General features: G+C 38.1%; 2 protein-coding genes across 2 annotated transcripts in view; both read right to left on the bottom strand.

The window, feature by feature from the left end:
- Positions 1-13,525, bottom strand: part of LOC114305917 (alpha,alpha-trehalose-phosphate synthase [UDP-forming] 1) — a 69,363-nt gene that overhangs the window by 39,535 nt on the left and 16,303 nt on the right. The gene's annotated exons all lie outside the window — the stretch shown is intronic.
- LOC145796222 (uncharacterized) lies at positions 4,702-5,475 on the bottom strand. Its single transcript, XM_082881268.1, has 2 exons — positions 5,287-5,475; positions 4,702-5,205 (listed from the first exon to the last, which is right to left on the bottom strand). The coding sequence occupies exons 1-2, from the start codon at positions 5,473-5,475 to the stop codon at positions 4,702-4,704; spliced, it is 693 nt and encodes a 230-aa protein (XP_082737394.1).

The following is a 13,525-nucleotide window of genomic DNA, read 5'->3' as shown; positions in this document are numbered from 1 at the left end:
ATATTGGTGCATGTGGATGAGAGAGAAGGATCGTAGATTGGTTCTTGTTGTTGATTGTAGGAACCGAGACATGACTAGCATTGAGTCCAGGTGAAATCGCTGTCGGTGTCAAAGATGAGGGTGAAAATTTTTTTCGGAGGCGGCGCTGTTTCTAGCGAATGCCAAGCAGACCTACCACATACTTCTGGCATAAAGTATCCCATTCGCGGCGAGAGGAACCTCGATGTTGCCGCCAAACAAGAAGCTGATCTTCGAAATTGACACCGTACTGTACTTGCTCATATCGTAGCAAGTATTGAGAATTGATAGAGGTTGAGTCATCGAATATTGCTTCATCTGTTGCTGGAGAGTTGACCGGAGAGGTGTGCACGTAGCTGGAGCGAGTCGAGTGATGACGGTGTTGTTCCAAATAGGGAAATTACTTCTCATACTGTCTTCTTTCAACAACGAGCTCCTCTGGATACCTAACTTTCAGAAACGGAAAAGGAAGCTCCACTAGATTATCTCTGCAATTCAGTCCATTGCTATCAAACTTGCAAGCTTCGTCGTGCTTCTTTGATATAATCGGAATCAAAGTTAGTGGCCAGACATTATCAATCTCACAGTCGGTGTTCAGGACCGCCGGTTCTATAATCAATTCCAGCACCGTTCAGCAAACCAAAGTCAGAGAAATTTTAATTTTCTTTGAACAAAACCAGAGAAATTTGTAAACAAAGTCAGAGAAATTTCAATTTTCTCTGAATTTCTCTAGTTTGAATTTATAGAAATTTCAATTTTCTCTGGTTTGAATCCAGAGTAATTCTCTGCACGTTATGAGTCAAATTTCTCTAGTTTGGAGAAAATTTCTCTGGTTTGGAGAGAATTTCTCTAGGAGGAATTTCTTTGAATCGATTTTTTTTTGGATCGATTTGAGAGACCATACAAATTATGAAAATATTAAATGTCCTTTATGTTATAAAATTTTAATACCAAGGACCCTTAAAAAAATCTCCCAAAAAGTATTGAGTCTTCTAATTTCAACTAAAAATATCAAATTAGAGTACCATATGATAATAGCCCTGTTTGGTAAGGCTTATTTTCAGTTTATTTCAACTTTTAGCTTAATTTAAGCTATTTTGGTGTGTTTGGTTCAGCTTAATAATACAGATTATAGCTTTTTATGAGCCAAATATCAGCTTTTTCTTTGAGTGAGATTGGATAACCTTTTCCGAAAAAGCTTAAGCGCGTAGCTGCCATTTGAGGAAAAAAGACTTAAATGCCCCTCACAAATTCAAGTTATTGCAAGTATGCCATGTATATAAACCAAAACACACTCATTTATGTCTCTAGCACAAATCAGAGAGGCAATTTCCGACGAATATAGGTGATTTCCAGTTTTGTCTATCTCTCTCTCTCTCTCTCTCTCTCTCTCTCTCACCAGTGCTCTCCCTCTCTCTCACACTCTTGAACTAGAGCTCTCTTTGCGATCGAGCTTCTGTGTCTGCGATCTCAATTAAGGGTTGAAACCCTAACCATCGTGATCTAAAACCCTAGAGTCATGATCGACTGCGCAATGATCGACGGTGACGATCAACCGTCCGTCGTCGTCCCCCATCTCCCATTGCCGCTGTGCCTTTGACGATGACGATCCCTCGGGTTTTCAGTGTTTTTTTAATAATAATAATAATAATTAAGCATTTTAAGCCATTAATGAAATAAATAAATTTTATATTAATTGATACTAATTAATAATTTTAGTGGTAACTGATACTAATTAAGCCATTAATTGATAATAAATTAAGCAGTAAAATGAAAAAATAGTGGGAAAAAATATTGTGTATATTGTATATTTTTCTAACGAATTAATAAATTAAAAAAATTAACAATTTTTATGTTATCAACAGAAGAGTGTAATTTACCCATTTTATTTTATTTTTTTATATTAATTTTGTTGGTTCATCTTTAAATAATTAATATGTAAGAAGAGAAGAACAAAAAATAAAATAAAATAAAATGAAATGAAGAAAAAGAATAGCAAAAAATAAAGATAAATTCAGTTTATAACTACCAAGGGTAAAAAAGACATTTACACAGCAAAAATCTACTTCACAGCTTATTTAATAAACGCTATTCAGCAACTTAAATCTATAATCCAATAATTATATCAAACAAATTAATAACTTCTAATTAAAATCATAATTTATAATTTACTAAATATAATCTATAATTTATTTTAACACACACCAAGGCCAATGTCCAAAACCACCGCATAATTTTCCGTGACGTATCAACAAATTTTATTGCATACCATTGTCACCTCATCTTAAATTCCAAGGAAATGGATGAAAAGGGAAATAGTTAGATTAGAGTCACTGTCATTGAATTTGAAAGATCATTTAGAGTGTGTTTAAAGAATAAATTTGAATAGAAATTTTAATATATATATATATATATATTAATGAAATATGAATTAATTTTTTTTTTTAAATTTTATATTTAAATTCATAATTTAAATACAACACAAATATAATTATTAAAAAATATCATGAAGCGAATCCGAGGAGGTGGTCAATTTAAGCTTTTCATGCCGTCTTTCCTAGGTCACTACAAAGGAAATATTTTATTGTTGAAGTTCTCAGACAAAAGGATGAAACTCCTCCCCCCCCCAAAAAAAAAAAAAGTACGATAGTTCCTCTATTTCATATTATTTATTTTTTTGGAACAATATTACTATCGTACATCCATTCATATAGTCCCCACCATGAAGCGTCAGATTCTCTTGTGCCCAATACTTTGTTGGAGCATTTCTAATGGAATTTCATAACTTTGGTCAAAAGTTAAAATTCTTCAAATCTTGAAGAAAAACAAACTCTCCTCCGATATCGTGTGAAATTTTTTGCCAAATCATTGTCAAATAATTTGACAAAGATCTATGTATCCATCTCTCTTACAATGGAGACCACAAATTACATTTTTATTTAACATTTTGTGAAAATAATAAAATAATAGTATTTATATCATTAAAATAAGATTGTCAAATTATACTCCATAGCATATTAATATTTGACTTTCACATTATCATTTTGACGTCAACCACATAAGCTTGGATGTTTTTACCACAATGGCTATTTTGCGGATATAATTGATTGTTGTCAGAGCAAAATATGCAATTCGATGTTTGTTTTGATTGGAGTAATAGAAAGGAGATTGAATGCGGAGAGAACATGTAAGGTCTATTGGATTATTAATTTTGTATTTGATTGTTGGATAAGAATAAAGGAATTAGAGGTGGAGATCGTATGTGTCCTGTTAGGTTTTATTTCTTGGCAATCCCGTTTGACAAAACTCCTTTGAGTTGTACTTTTATTCGCATTTTTAGTTCAGTGAGGCTATGAGTTGTTAGATGCGAATCCAACCCGAATCAAGCATTTCAGAGAAGTTTGTGATGATAAAGCTTTCAAAGTTGCCTGTCCGAGCATGTTATTTTTTTTCCAGTTTTCCAATTTTGGACTGTCCGCTCGAGCGGGGAAAGGGACGCTCGAGCGTGAATTGGAAGTTCTCAGCATCTCTGCAGTCGCCTGTAAAAATACTGGAAGGTGTGATTTTACGCTCGAGCGGATTCTCCTACGCTCGAGCGCATCTCAGTTTGTTCGCACGCAGTTTTTGGTCAGTCCGCTCGAGCGGGCTGTGTTGAGCTCGAGCGGAGATCGCGGGACAGATTCTATAAATTCGCGTGTTGGGTCAGATTTTAAGTATAACTTCTCCAGATCTTCTTTTTGGTTTCTAGGGTTTATATCTGGGGATACTTTGGGAGTTTTCTTTGATGTTTTTATTGAGTATTCAACTCATGATCTAAAGAGAGTACATCAAAGGTTTGTTTGTTATACACAAAAGAGAGAGTTATTCTTCAGTTGTGGAGTCTGAAGAATTCGAGCCTGAAGCTTTGGTGGAATCCGGAGTGGCTCATCAGAAAGACAATTCCGTGGTGAAGATGGGGTTGGAAGAGGCACATAGAGGTTGGTTCAATTAGGCGTTGTGGATTCGCTAGGTAATTGAGAGTATACCTGTGTAATTCCTTTAATTCTTCTTAGTGGATTGTTCTTGTGGCTGTTGCCCGTGGTTTTTTTATCACAGTTGGAGGTGTCCAATTGTGGTTTTTTTCCACGTTAAATCGCTGTGTCTCTTTGTCTTGATTGTTTGATTGGGATTGTTATATTCTGCTTAAAATTGATACATAATCACAAATCAACATCTAGGGGATTTCTAGATTTTTCATGTCCCATCCAATCCCCTATTTGTTTTGTATAGTACTAAATTTTAAATAATTTAAATGCTGATATGGATGATTAAATAGACAAAAATAAAAAAGATTAATATTATCATAGGTAGTGTGGTATTAGAAGAATGAGGCCTCATCGAATTTTTCTTCTTCCTCGTCCAATGGTAAAAAATAATTATATATTTTTATTTCATCCTAACCAAATATAATATCTCACTCATTCTATTCTTTTTTTCTTTTTCTTTTTTTTTTTTGGAACATGTAAATTGGAAAGACAGTAAGAACAAGAGACCACAAAACTAATAAACTTCTAACAGAGCTGCTAGAGAACGAGGATAGACAAACACCCAATCAAACGGAAGTTGACCTTTAAGATGTACCTGGGCAACCCAATGAACAACCTTGTTAGCTGACCTACGAATCCACGAAAAAACAAGATTTCCTTATGCGGCCAACCTTTTAACATCAAAGAACATAGCCGCACAATCCCATGGGGGGTTGATTTCAGAAACACTGAGCTGAATCACAGACTGATTGTCCCCTTCAATCACAACATCCGATAGATTGCAGGCCTTAGCCAACTGGCAAGCCAGACGACAAGCAAGAGCTTCGCCTTGAAGAGCCGAGGAACAGGGCACTATCATCACCCTTCCATCTACAAGCTTTCCTCCCCAATCCCGAAGAATAACTGCAATCGACGCAACTTGTGTACCTTTTCGAATAGCCACGTCGCAATTTGCTTTGAAACTTCCAACGGTGGGAGGATGCCACCGTGAACTATCATCAATAGTCGCTGCAATAGTCTGGATTGACGATACAGAGTGAAGGCTAGAAATGTTATCAAATTCTTCCTTTGCCACCTTGATCCGAAATAACATTGACAAGGGATCCACAGGCTGCTGATTAAACACAAACTCATTCCTCTCTTTCCAAATAAACCACCCTGTCTAAGCGACAATACTGAAGAAAATGTTATGATCCTTTGAGTTATCAAACCCCTCCATTAAATCACAAGACCACTTTAAGACCAAATGAATAGGCCGCTCCTCAATGTAGAAATTTAATTCCCCACCAAACCACATTACTTGAACCCACTCATATTCAAATAGCAAATGTTCAACAGTTTTCTCTTTCACATTATAGATCAAGCATAGTGCAGAAGTAGCACACTTACGATGATAAAGATTTGCCTTAGTTGCAAGGACATTCTTACACATCCTCTACCAAAAGTGTCGAATTTTCGGAGGGACATTTAGGAACCAAATAAACTTCCAAAAAATTTTGGGGAGTTAGAAAGATGAGGATAAGCGAAGTGCCAGAGATTGCGATCTCTCCAAACCAGCAATATGATACCCATATTTGACAGAGAAAACACCAATAGCTTCATGGTGCCAGACCAAAGAGTCTTCTTGATTTTCCATAGATACTGGGATCTTGCAAATAGCTTGACACTCCATATTAGAAACAACATTTTTCAAAGTATCCACTTTCCAATTTCTGGTAATGTGATCAACAACATCCTCTACCTTATGCACCATACTGTTATACAGTCGCACAGAAGATATTTTGAATCTAGGTAAATTAGGAACCCACTTATCTTTCCAGAATAATATGGATGCCCCATTATGGGCCTGCCAACGAACTCCTTCCAATAAAAGTCTTCTTCCTTGAATCAAGCTGGCCCAAGCCCAAGAGGCCCTCCGTCCCCGAGAAGCGTGTAGGAAATCAGAATGAGGAAAATAAATACCTTTTAACATTCTAGCGCAATAAGAATTTGGATATTTCATCAATCTCCAACCTTGCCGGGCTAAAAGAGCTAAGTTAAAGTCATTGAAACTCCTAAAACCCAATCCCCCTTGACTTTTAGACAAAGTTAAGTGCCCCCAATTGATCTAATGAATGCCCTTTCCCTCCGGGTCACCACCCCACCAAAAATTACTAATGTAGGAGTTAAGTTTTTCGCAGAAATTTTTTGGGAAATGCAAAGCAGGCCATGGCGTAGGCGGGTATTGATTAGACAACTACTTTAATCAAAATTTCCCTTCCCGCATGAGATAGCACTTTCATTTTCCAGCCTTGTAGTTTTGATAATACCTTCTAAAAAATGAACTCATAGGCCTCAGCTTTAAAACGCCCCAAAAGGAGGGTAAACCAAGATATCTGGCATCCACTGGCGAGATCTTAAGGCCTGAAATCGCACAAATCTTGCTACATAAATCCAACAGAACGTTTGAGGAGAACTGCACACTTGACTTCTCGAAGTTAACAACCTGACCAAAGGCTTCACAATAAATCTTTAAGACTGTCAGAGCATTCGCACATTCTTGGACATCCGCCTTAAGAAACAGAAGAACATCATCGGCAAAGAGTAAATGCGATAAAACGGACAAGTTCTCGAAATCCGCAAACCAGAGATCATGTTGTCTTGGAGACTCTTTGCCAACAATTTGGACAACACATCTGCTACCAAAATAAACAAATATGGGGATAATGGATCTCCTTGTTAGAGCCCCTGAGAAGGAATAAAAGAGGTTCGCTTCTCTCCATTGACAAAATTGAAAAACTGACAATAGAAACACATTGCATTACCCACTGAACCCATTGTGGATGAAACCCCATTTTCTCCATAACAGCTCACAGGAAATCCCATTGGATTTTGTCATAGGCTTTGTTGAAGTCCAGTTTGATTGCCATATGTCCTTTAGTCCCCTTCTTTTGGAGTTTCAAGAAATGAAAAGCTTCATGGGCCACTATAATGTTATCCTGAATCAATCGTTTTGGCACAAAGGCCGATTGATTTGGGGTTATTAACCTTTTCAGAATTTACTTTAGCCGGTTAGCCGGAATCTTGGAAATCACTTTCATAATAAAATTGCAGAGGCTAATCCGTCTAAATTGCGAAAGCTGCACCGAAGAATCAACCTTTGGAATCAAGACCAGATTTGTTTGGTTCAGTTCTTTGAGGAGAAAACCACCCTGAAAAAAACTATGGACTACACGACAGACTTGGCCTCCTACTAATCCCCAATATTTGTGGTAAAACACACCTGGAAAGCCATCCGGCCCTAGAGCTTTGATAGGGCCCAGTTGGAACACAACAGCTCGAATTTCAGCCTCACTGATAGGAAGCATCAGGGTTCTATTCATATCATCTGTAATCTGATGTTCCACAATTGACAAAGTATGTTCGAAATTTCACTGCCCACACTAGAAAAAAGAGTCGAGAAGAAACCATGCAAATGAGAGTCAATAGCTTGATCAAAATTAAGCCACAAACCAGACTCGGTCTGTAATCGAAGAATTTGATTTCTTTGCTTCCTTTGAATCAGAGTTGCATGGAAAAAGGTCGAATTTTTATCCCTATAATTCAGCTAGCGGACTCTAGATCTTTGGTGGAGAAACATCTCCTCTCTCAACATAGCATTTTCCAATTCAGACTTCACCTGGGCCTGTAGCAACAAATTTCCTTCCGAAGCAGATTCTGCCTGAAGCACAGCAAGCTCAGTCTGTAGTTGAAAAATTCAAGTTTGGTTATTCCCAAAGGCTGCCTTACTCCATTCCTTAAGGCTAAATTTACAGGCTTTCAGTTTCTTCACCAATTGAAACATTGGGGAGCCTAAATGATTCACGTCCCACTTTGCCTGAATAACATCCTCACATTCAAGACTAGTAGTCCACATAGTTTCAAACTTGAAAATTCTTGGAATCTTTTTCAAAGGATAACAACAATTAATGATCAGAGGACAATGGTTTGACCCAAATTGGAGTTCATGAAAAACCTGAGCACAAGGAAAGAGGGTTCTCCACTCAATAGTAGCCACCGCTCGGTCGAGTCTCTCCCGAATATTATCTGCACCCATTTGATTATTGGACCAGGTATAAGGGGCCTCTTTAAACTCCAAGTCTATAAGGGCACAATCCGACAATAGTAGAGAAAAGAATTGTAATTGACTCATTCGGCATTCCGCACCACTTTGTTTCTCCCAAGTTGAGCCTATCTCATTGAAATCCCCAATACAAAGCAAAGGTACTGACTTTCGTGAATCATCCTTTCAAACATATTCTAAAAACACCTTCGAGGCCCTCTCTGAGGAGGGGCATAAACAAATAGTACTGACCAACAACAATGGGAAACAAAATTCACAACAGTACTTCGAATTAGATTTCTAGATGTAAACCTGATATCCAAATGCACCGTGTCGGACCACCACAGAGCTAATCCACCCGAAATACCTTCAGGATTGACATAACATTTATTAGGAAAGTGCAAACCTCTTCTAATCCGTTCCAACCATGCTTATTTATTTTTTGTTTCCATAAGAAAAACCACTGTGGGTCGATGGGTTGAGACCAATCGTAGGATCTGGACTGTCAGAGGTCGACCCAACCCTAACAATTCCAGCTGAGAATTAGCATGGATTTTGTGGCTATTCCGGGCCAGCCACCATTACCCTCATTTTTTATTCTGCCGCAAACGCAGAATGACAAGAGTCAAGAATATGTGAACACCCATTATCGTCCTTTGTTAGGGATGAACAGTCCGCAGAATGAAGCAAAGAATCCTGAACAGAAAAAGATTTATCAGTGATTACCTCAACTTGAAACAGCTCAAACCTCCCTTGTACTCTTCATTTTCCTTTAGCTATCTTGGTCTGACACTTCGGAGTTTTTCTAGAGTCATCAAAGTGGGTTTTCATGGGGTAAGAGAACAGGTAAGTAATAGTTTTAATGCGTACAGAAGTCAACCCTTCCCTCTTAATTGTCTTTGCCCGATTCTTTGTTTCCTCAACACTGCCATAGGCTTTCATTTTCAGTGAGAGAGAGGTAAATACAATGGACATACATTCATCAATGACAATGGTTTTAAGATCACACCTTGGTGGGCTAGAGTTTGGGCTAACCTCTTCAATCCTAATTGGGCTAGTTAAAGAGTTGGGAGAATGGTTAGCACGGCCCATTGTTACAATGCCAGAGTATTTAGCCGGTTCAGTAACAAAATATTGGGGCCCAAAGGGAGTTCTGGGCTCAGATATCATTGGTCCAGCTACTACCCTTTTTTGCACCATCTGGTGTATCTCATCCAAACATAAGCTGAAAGAGGGATTTCTCTGATCCAATACACTACTCCTAGGAGCCTCTGGAAGCTGGTCCATGCCACTTGTCATCATCTCATGGTGCACATTCAGAATCACCCTCCAACTACTTGTTCAGTAGCACGTTCATCCGATCGTGGATGTATTACAATATCAGGAGCCGTTGCATGACCCTATACCTTTCCTGCATGCGCCCCTTCACGCACCGCCATAGGAGATTCTGGTGTGCAATGGGGCCCCTTCTGGTGAATCAATGGCTTAATTCTTGCTTCCAAAGCATCCACCAATTTTCTATAATGCTCCACCAGAAGCCCCGTACTACAAGCAATCCCTGTCCGCAATGCTGGTCCATAACCAAAGTTTCTACCAGCTTCCCGACTGACGAATTTGCAGGCGGTCCACTCATGCCCAATCCTCCCACAATCAAAGCAAAAGTCCGAGAGCCTTTCACATTTAAAAGAAATCCACAAATTCGATCCGTTCTTTAGAAGATGGCCTCCCCGATTAAGAGTAAAGCTCTAGGCAGTGGCTTAGAGACATCCACCTCAACCCTGATACGCAGAAAATTCCGATAGAGAAGTAAACCTTCACAATGGGCTTCTACCCTAATAAGCTTTCCAATCTTCCTACCAATAATTTCATTGTTTGCCTTTGTGAGCTTCTCCATAGGAAGACTATGGACTTGTACCTAAAAAGGACTCCTAGAGAAATCTATTTCTGCAACTGGAAGCCTTGTGACCAAAGGTTGAAAGATCAACAAATTTCCCATAACTGACCATGGAGCTTCTTGCATTACCCAACTTCGATCATCCTCTTCGTCAAACTTGAACAAATACAAATTATCATTCCAAGAAGAAATAGAAAAAGAGGCTCTAGCTTTCCCAGCCCCATGTAAGATTGATGAAACATCTTGTTTGTTTAGCTGCTTTGGAGCCAAAATCCTCCCAATCAGACAACGCTTAGACACATCATCATCAACGCCGCACCCATCCTCCAAAGAAATTTCATCCATACTGAAACTTGTATCCGAAGAGTGAGCGATCCACACCGTCCGCAGAAAATAGAAAACTAGAGAGTAAGTAGCCAAAACCAAGGTAGAAAAAAAGAGGGCTGAAGAAAATATTGTAAAAGAAAGAAAATCTGAGAATCAAGTAATATTAGAAAAGATCTCACTGAAGCTTAGACTTGGGATAAACCCAAAAAACAAACCCTAGGGCAGAGAAGCTCCCATTCTTGAGAGAGAAACTCCCATGTTAGAGGGAGGAAAATCTTCAATTTAATAAAATGAAAAAAAAAATTTAATAGCTCACTCATTCTATTCAATTATATATCCTATCTATTATCTGTGATATAATTCTATCATATATTCAATCATTCCTTTTATCTAATCCCATAGTATAATTTTATTCATCACAATTCTATGAATAATATCATCCTCAAATTAAACCAGCAACAATCGTTATTACTCCTACAATAGTGGCATCCTATGTCCATCTAGGGTCATATTTTGTTTATATTAACCTGAAACCTAACACTTATCTCAGCCACGGTCCTCTCACATAGTCCCCCTAAAAAAAATAAAAATAAAAAGACGATTTTTTTTTTTTTTGTGTGTGTGTGTGATTGATATTCTGGTGTTTTAAGCGTAGGGAAACCACACTAATCCATCTTGAACTTGATGGTTAAATTCTATTATGGTGACGATATTGTAAGGGAGGTCCTACAAAAAAATAACTCGATGCCATAATGATATAATAAATAATTTTACTAATAACAATGTTAAATTTTTTTAATCATTTAGAGATGTCTGACATTCACAATTCTAGACAATTGGGCTAAATCTTGTACCTCTTGTTCATTTACTCTACCCAATGATGCATCTAGGGGTGTAATGGGTGTTGCACTCCCTAAAAATGTTGAAAATTTCTTACATTAAACTAATAATTAGTGAAATAATTTTAAAATTATATAATTTCTCAACTCCAAATATAGGCAATTTTGCACCTCCAAAATTATAGAAGTTTGCACTGCTAAATTAATTATGTAACAAAATTTTTTAAATAAATTTTTAGTCATTTTTTTTTATCAATTATTAGTCACCTGTATTATTCCCAATTTGCATATATTGAGTCACAAAATTGTTGATTTGGTCTCAAGTTATGAAGTTTTTCGAAGTCCAGAACCACAGAGAGTTCGAAGCCTAACTTTACAAAAAAAAATTGCAAGAAAATAAATTTTCTATTCTATTCAACACAAATACAATTCTAACAATACACGTGCCTCAATTCTTAAAAAGAGAATTAAATGAAGACAACATTTCCATACAAAAGCAATCAAGATATAGCATCATAATCAACCATGAAAATAACATGCTAGCATATATAATTTACTAAATGCACAGCACAACTTTGAAATTTTTTAATATTTCTTAACACAACTTTGTTAGATGAGAAACGAGGTAACCTTCTTTTGTAAGAAATCCCTATTATTCTAATTATAAATAAATAAATGATCAAGATATAAATTACTAGTATCATAAGAATTATATAAAAATTCCAGCAAATTAACACAAACATGCAACAAATCCAAACAAACCCAAGAAACACCCTAAATATATGCAAGAGATAAAAACAAACATAGAGATAGTTGAATCCTTAACTTCCTAATAAAATGAAAAATCTTTGGACATTAATTTTTATGAGCAATGTAGAAATTTAATGTATAAAGAGAAATGATTGTATTATTGATTGATCTATTCATATGATTGATTAATTACAATTCCTATACAATCTATATATAGAAGAAAATGTGGTAGTAGGTGTAGTGGAGGTGATAGTGGGTTAGGTGAAGTGGAGTGTGTGGTGAAGTGGAGGTAGGTGAAGTGGAGTGTGTAGTGGAGTAGGTGAAGGTAAAGATGGGAAATTCTAACAGCCCCCCGCAAACTCAAGGAGGAGAGAAACTAACCAACTTGAGTTTGGAGAGAGTAACAAAACAAGAAAATACATAAAAATAAAAAAGGATAGGAGACACTGTATGGTCGTGTCAGACCGTTGGTGAAGACACTGTATGGTGGTGTCAGACCGATGTAGAAGACAGTTTATGGGGTCATGTCGGACCGTTGTAGCAGACAGTTTACGGGGTCATGTCGGACCGTTGTAGCAGACAGTTTACGGGGTCTTGCTGGACCCTTGTAGAAACTAACCGGAATCAATGTCGGGACAGTTTACAGAGTCTTGTCGGACCCATTAAGGAGCTAACCGGAATCAATGTCGGGACAGTTTACAGAGTCTTGTCTGACCCTTGTAGAAATTAACCGGAAACAATGTCGGGACAGTTTACAGAGTCTTGTCGGACCTTTGTAGAAACTAACCGGAATCTATGTCGGGACAGTTTACAGAGTCTTGTCGGACCCTTGTAGAAACTAACCGGAATCTATGTCGGGACAGTTTACAGAGTCTTGTCGGACCCTTGTAGAAACTAACCGGAATCTATGTCGGGACAGTTTACAGAGTCTTGTCGGACCCTTAAAAAGTCGCACCCTCAAAATGTGTGCCCAATTTTGTCAAAAGGCGTGCCCAATTCATCAAAAGGTGTGCCGGACATGATGGCGAGGCACGTGAGTGCCTTGGTTGGCGTGCCCGTTTGTCGTCTGGTGGCAAGTGACGCGCGATACGCGTGGCTGCCTCGGCTATTTAACCAAGACGGAGGCTGAGGCCGAGGCAGAGGCAGACAAAAAACTTCTGAAAATCCTCTGAAAAAACGCTTCCTTTGCTGAGAGAGAAACTCTGTAATACTCTGTAACGAGAGATATTCTGTAACACTCTGTTGCCCAGAAAATGGCCTCGTCTTCCCGGAGTCTGCTCACCCTCTTTCCCGACCTCAACGAGTCAACAAGAGAGAGAACTGGAGCGGTGGCACTGGAACCTCAACCGAGTGCCCCGGAGTTTACTCCGCTGAACTTTCCGATGCGGTCTGTGGAGCAAAGAATGGCAGTGCAGTCGGATGTGGAAGCCAATCAGTATACATTAAAGTCATGTGTGGAAACCATGACTGCGGTTACAAACTTGTCGAACCGGCTGCAGAGTAGGGCAAATGAGGTGCATCAGTTAAACTCCCAGCTGGCTCTGCTCCAACGCATGTATAAGGATGCGCGAGCAGAGATAAGTGTGCTAAA

Source organism: Camellia sinensis, chromosome 7 (assembly GCF_055761805.1).
Source record: "Camellia sinensis isolate YWXY chromosome 7, ASM5576180v1, whole genome shotgun sequence".
In the NCBI taxonomy this organism is placed as follows: Eukaryota; Viridiplantae; Streptophyta; class Magnoliopsida; order Ericales; family Theaceae; genus Camellia; species Camellia sinensis.
Note: the sequence above shows the minus strand (reverse complement) of the source record. Positions and strands in the feature narration are given on the sequence as shown.